Source organism: Rhamphochromis longiceps, linkage group LG19, assembly GCF_057381845.1.
Source record: "Rhamphochromis longiceps isolate RC_006_pf linkage group LG19, R_longiceps_female_GT1.1, whole genome shotgun sequence".
NCBI classification, from domain to species: Eukaryota; Metazoa; Chordata; class Actinopteri; order Cichliformes; family Cichlidae; genus Rhamphochromis; species Rhamphochromis longiceps.
In genome coordinates this window covers 30,299,402-30,305,401 of record NC_140575.1, presented here as the reverse complement: position 1 = coordinate 30,305,401, position 6,000 = coordinate 30,299,402, and the positions used below count along the sequence as shown (strand labels likewise).

Genomic DNA, 6,000 nt, shown 5'->3' with positions numbered 1-6,000 from the left:
TTGAAGGTCTGTGTTTTTACTGTAGTGGACAACACTGTGTACTTTGTCTCTGTCATGAAAACTCACTAAGAATGTGTGGTATAAACAGAAAGATTGTGTCTCAGAAACTATTTTTGTTCTTAAATGTTATGCATCTAGGGCAGTTTGTTTGATATAGTAGGTGCTGTGGATTGCCATGTTTGTAGAACACTTTTCACCCCTTTTTCCTTTTACTTTAAAAGTAACAGGAATATGTTGAGGATCTGAAGATATTAGCTCTATGCTTAGCAGTGATAGAGTTGCCAAGCAGAAAAATCATTTTTCCATCTTGGTTGCTTCATGGGGAAAAAATGCAAAACTCCAGATTCCTCCCCGTGTTCGTGTTGGGTGGTTGTTTTATTTTCCAGGACAATGTTCCATTGAGTAAAAGTCCTTGTTTTGCTCTTTTGCTGTAGAGAAGTCAGTGCCTTCCCCTGCCTGCGGCTGGGCTTTTATTGGAGAAGTGACTTTGATGTCTATGCAAGCTCTTTTCTACCAGCTTACCAGCCTGCATCAAATAATTCTTTGAAATCTCATGTAGCTTGTTTTGTGTACATAGTGTTATTTAGCACCTTTTGAAATTGAACCATCTGAAATGTGTGATTGCTTGTGTTGATTTGTAACAGGTACACTGTGCCTGTATGGTATCATAGAAACCATGTTTGTAGACTGATATTAAGTTGCATTTAGTTTCACGGAATCTATTTTTCTACTGTCGCCTCAAAACGGTGCATAACAGTGGTCAACTTGGGCATCCTCAAAATAAACTGGTTTGATATTATGGAATTAATGTGATCTCACATGGGTTGTTTGTTCACTTGAAATGTCAAGTACATTTTGCTTGTATATGATCATATATTCAGATTCAAAGGGCTTTACATACATACAGTAAAGAAAATTATCCATACATATCTGGAGCTTATCTCAGCTGTCATGGGCTGAGAGGCAGGGTACACCTTTGACAGGTTGTTCATCCACTGTAGGGCTAACAGTTTATAACCAACAGGTAACCTAAGAAGCTTTTTGGACTGTAGAGAAAGCCAGACGAATGACACAGAACCCACACACGGCAGGGAGAACACAAAAAGGCGCCAGCTGACCCAGAACCTTCTCACTGTGTGACAACAGTGCAAACCACTGACATGGTCAAAACAGACAAGCAAACATATTTAAGTTAAAAAATAGAAGTCTGACATAATATGAAAAGGTGCATCTGCTCTATAACCTACCAAAGTTTAAAAAACAGCATGCTTACAGTGCTTCTGTGTCCATTATCTACTTAAATTGCTCTCAGCTTTTCTTTTCTTTTTTTTAAATAAAAACATTAAAAGTTTCTTGAAAGGGGGGGGGTTATCCCTGAAACTCTTTCCATAATTTGCAGGAAATAACCATCAGAAAGTAGATCTGGTTTTATAATATAAAATAAAAAGCTCCAATGCATGCTCTTGTTCAAGATTTCTAGTACTTTTATTTTGAGCGTTAGTCAGTATTTTCATCACAGTGAGTCTTTCACATGACATTTACAGACCGGTTTGTCTTAGCAGTGCAAGGATTATGGCATCAAATTCAGCCAAACTTACATACTTTCACACAATAATCATGTTCATTCAACAAACTCTGTATGTTCACAAATGTAATAGTGTGCAATATTTATGTGAGGTAAACTTTAATCACAATCTTTAAAGTTGAGGCATCATCATAACCCAGTTATGACACGAACCTCAAACCTTCAAATAATAAAGTAAAAACTTGAAACTAAAACTTTTTTTTTTACCCCCAACTTCAAACATCACATTGATTGCAGCAAAACGGTTTATTCAAGAGGAGGGTGACACATTCAGTCCAGACAGCCCGTGAACATGGCGTACGGTGGCAGCAGAGTGGACACCTTGTTACTGATTTCCGTCGCTGGTTCTGCGTCTTTTTCTGGCCTGCAGCTCCTCAAAGAGTTGATGTACAGCTTCGACTGTGACTGTCTGATGTAGACACAGAAGTGTTAGGTCTGAGATTTGAGCAGAAGAAAGAAGATGTGACTCACATAGACATCCACTTCTCACCTTTCCTTCAGAGGCACACTGCTCTAAAAATTCACTGATTGAGGTCGTCAGCTCGTTGAAACCTGAGGGAAGAACACAAGATTAATTAGTCCGCCGCATCAATGCGCCAGTGCTTTGAATTTCACTTTACGCAGGACAACTGACCCCGTGGCTTCCCTCCCTATCCTCACCGTAAATGACCTCCAGCTGCTGTACACGGTCCATCGAGTTCATTAGCGCCATCAGTGGGTGCTGCCCGAAGGGCTCATGCAAGCCTCTCTTCTCATAGGCCAGAATAGTGTCAGACTGATCCAAGAGAAACTGCACCTCAGCAGCAACATAGGCCCTCTGAGGAAATGCAGCACACAGGGGACAGGCATTCAGAAACAGGGATAACTTGCAGCATTCTGGCTTTTGTGAGTCTACATTACAATCTTGGAGCTAGAAATTCTGTCTCACCTTGCAGCTCGTGCAGGTGCAAAGCTCAGCGCGCCAGCTGTAAGGCCAGAACACCGCTCCCCGTCTCAGCCTCTCTAGCCCGCGGGCCTGCAGCTCCTTCAGCTTGCACTCCACAATTTTCGTTGTAGCCATCGCAGGGCTGCCTGTCATTTCCTCGTGAGTTCGTTTGCCAGGGGAACTCCTGTTTACAGCTTCCTACGACACAAATGAGATGGGGTGAGTGACTGTATTATACAAGAGGCACAGGCACACCTGGGCTTGGTGAAACATCTCCACTCATGCAGGAATGCAGACGCATCCTGGGGAAGTCTCACTGCGAGTGACGCGGTAAGACGGTTGGGCGATGAAAATCGCCAGTTTACAGTAAGCTAGCCTGTGAAGCCCGGCCAAAGTCATCTACAGAGCAGAGGAAGCTGTGCCTCATGGGTCATTTCTCCTCTAATTACCCCAGAGGAGAGGAAAGCACGATAACAGGAGCTGGTGCCTGCTGTCTGGCTCATAGTCTGCTCATTACTCTCCAGCCCCACCTAGTGGCGCACTGGCATTCAGAAAAGTTGGACAGTGTTGCTCCAAATGAGGTCACAAAATAGACAAAGGTAAAATATACTCCAGAACATAAATAGGAGAGTAACAAAGCAAAGCAAGTGGTAAACACAGCAAGATATATTATGGATTCCTTTCAACTTAAATTATTTTTTGTTTTTTATAATGTAATTTATGCATTATGAGAACACAACTAAAAGAATAAACATGTAAACATAGATCTGAATTCAAATGCCATTGTTTGATTATAAATAAGTCAAAAGTAAAGTAATGTTCTGCCCTCATTTTAACTTGCACAAAGCCATTTTTAGTTCTCCACTATCCCAGAATCCATGCAAACAGCAGAACCGTTTCTCACCTCTGGTTCTGTGCGCTCATCACTAGAGGACGGTTCCTCGTCCTTTCTTTGACCAGCCTCACGGTCTTCCCCCTCAATGTCGACCTCTACTTCCTCTTCGGCATCACCCACTTGGATCACAGGCGGAACTAAATGGAAAAGATGAATTAATGATTATCTGAATTTTGCTGCTAAATGTCTGCCTAGTTAGTTACAGTCAAAAAAATTTGTTACCTGCGATGTGGGCAGCATACGTCCACAAGAAAGGAGCCTTGTTCATGCAGGCCTCACATACCATCTCTTGAAGCTCCTCGGGTTCAACCACAGGGCAGCCTAAGTGCTATTTAAGGCCAAAAATAAATAAATAAAAGAGCAGAGGACTCACAGAAATGATAACATGCAGATCAAAAATCCTCTCAAGCTTACCCTGCTGTGTAACCAATCCTCACAGATGACGCACTGAATCATCTCGTCTTCATCCTGTTAAACAGATTTATTTATATATAGCCACAGATGACAGAGAAACAAGCAGCAGGGTTTAGGGTGAACAACAACAACAAAAAAAAAGACGGACCTGGTCATCGGTGTCTGGGTACGGCCGGTGACACGTGCAGTAGAACCCACTGAAGTTGTGATTGTAGCGATTTCTAATATTTTCCTCTTCTTTAACCTAAAAAGAAAGAGGGGGAATGAACAATTGAAACAACTGGAACGTATCGCACACGTGGCAAACACATCTGGGAGACAAGAGATTCAAAGCGTCTCACAGGATTTAGCTGGCAATGGAAGCCCCCAAACTTTCTGTTTCCACAATCACAGCGAAAATTTCTGCAAGAAAAATAGAAATATTAGAAAACTGTGGGCCAAAAGCTGAATGCTCAGTCTACTCAGTCAACATAGAAGGATTTCTACCTTTTGGTATACAGTTCAAAGATGTCGTGTCCATCATGGCATTTATTGGCGCAGGCCAGACAAACCCCAGCAGGCTCTGCATCATTTGGAGTGCAAGTGTTGCAGGCAAACACCGCCTGTCTCTTCACATAACCCTGCAGAGCAACAACACACGTGGCATCAACACACAGCATCAATTCACAAAATATTACTGATTTGACATCCGTAACAAAGAGAAAATGTGCTTTAACATAACAATACTTCCACCGTGCTTCTCATAAACATCGGTGACGAGAACCACACAGAAACTCAGCGGTGCAGATTGCAACATTTAACACAAAGAAAAACAAAACGCTTACAATGCACAGACCACACTACAATGCAGCATTTGGAAAAGGCTACTAGGCGTACAATGGGCGACACACAGGCTGCAGGGCTGCTGTGCAGGAAGCTTCTCCTACCTTGGAGTAAGAGCAGTTGTCTGGGTCGCTCCCAGCCAGCACACACAAAGCCTTCTCGAGCTCTTCTTCGCTGGTAAGAATATCATCAATATCCGAGTCGCCCTTGTTCGCTGCCATCCTGGGAAGTGAGGGTAAAGATGACTCCAACGTAAACAATGAAACACCGAAGACTGAGCAGCAGCTGCGGTACCGCCACACTGTTGACAAACGACTGTTCCTGGCGGGAGTTTAGGCCGAGACCACGTGGAGGAAGTGACGCAAGATACCTATTCACGACCTGCTATTGTTTAAAAATAAATAAATAAATAAAATTTTAAAAAACGAATTTAAAAAAAATTAAACTCTACTGCACTTTCATTTTCAGTGGTTCCCTTAAAAATCTAGTAGTGTTTTATTTATTATTATATATATATTTTAAAGTACTTTTAAATAAAAATAAACACATTACAACGCAATAAGCAAAAATAATAGTAACATATATAGAACAAAAACACCATCCAAAGATATTTTACTCATCTTACAAGCGGTAATCTATCTTTAATAATAAAACAGAGCTGATTTAGGAAACATTAGTTCATCCTTTATCAAAAAAATTAAACGTTAGCTATTATAAGTGGCACCTAATAATAAAATAGATTCCGTTTCGGGTCTATTTCCGTTTTGGGGTTTACGAATTAATGGCTGTTGCACAAACAAGTACGACTGATTTTTATCTGTTTATTTTCTTTTTTACATATATATATTTTTTTGTTTGGATCTAGCATCACAAAGGCTTTAAAAGGGCATATCAGGAGAAGATGTTTAAGTGTTAATTCGCCCAATATGTAAATAGACGAATTGCCTTAAGTTTTGTCTGTAGACATAGGCAATGGTCATATTTCTATAACAGCTGGCGTATATTTCTCAAAATAGAAACAAGTTGTAAATTGGTGAGTGGTGTGAATTATCATAAAAGGAAAACAAAAAAACTCTCCACTCCAGTGGAAACAATGGAAATGAACAGTGCTGGTCCCAAAGAAGGAGAGGCGAGGGAACAAGAAAATAATAGAGCTCTCTGTAAGTTTAAAGAATATAATATACCCTACCCTTTTTTATGGTTTAGTCTGTGGTCTGTCCTCCTTCCAGCCACTTGAGCAGCGTCCGTTGTGTATTTTTGAAATAGTTTAGTTTTTGAAAACCTCGTAGAATTAAGAATTGTATTCAATTAGATTCTGGACAGGTTGGATGCGTGGATTTAAATGGATTTAATGGAGGG

General features: G+C 40.9%; 2 protein-coding genes across 3 annotated transcripts in view; one reads left to right on the top strand and one right to left on the bottom strand.

The window, feature by feature from the left end:
* The window catches only part of btbd7 (BTB (POZ) domain containing 7), a 25,529-nt gene extending 24,725 nt beyond the window's left edge, over nt 1-804 (top strand). For both annotated transcript variants that reach the window (XM_085390932.1, XM_085390931.1), the window contains exon 11: nt 1-804. This exon is cut by the window's left edge and continues 2,748 nt beyond it. The gene's annotated coding sequence lies outside the window, so the exon portion shown is untranslated.
* An 873-nt stretch (nt 805-1,677) lies between these two features.
* LOC146647072 (putative E3 ubiquitin-protein ligase UBR7) lies at nt 1,678-4,976 on the bottom strand. The gene is made up of 11 exons (XM_085390933.1): nt 4,746-4,976; nt 4,306-4,439; nt 4,161-4,221; nt 3,968-4,063; nt 3,820-3,873; nt 3,628-3,733; nt 3,415-3,542; nt 2,514-2,708; nt 2,246-2,402; nt 2,076-2,137; nt 1,678-1,994 (listed from the first exon to the last, which is right to left on the bottom strand). Exons 1-11 carry the CDS (start codon nt 4,860-4,862, stop codon nt 1,911-1,913), a joined length of 1,194 nt encoding a protein of 397 aa, XP_085247059.1. The 5' UTR covers nt 4,863-4,976; the 3' UTR covers nt 1,678-1,910.
* Nucleotides 4,977-6,000: the final 1,024 nt, after the last annotated feature.

Coding starts and splice junctions, on each gene's coding strand:
- LOC146647072 (XM_085390933.1), bottom strand. CDS start 4,862: ATGGCAGCGAACAAGGGCGACTCGGATATTGATGATATTCTTACCAGC. Junction 3,874..3,967: donor ACCCAGACACCGATGACCAG/GTCCGTCTTTTT, acceptor TCTGTTTAACAG/GATGAAGACGAGATGATTCA. Junction 2,138..2,245: donor GCAGCTGGAGGTCATTTACG/GTGAGGATAGGG, acceptor TTCTTCCCTCAG/GTTTCAACGAGCTGACGACC.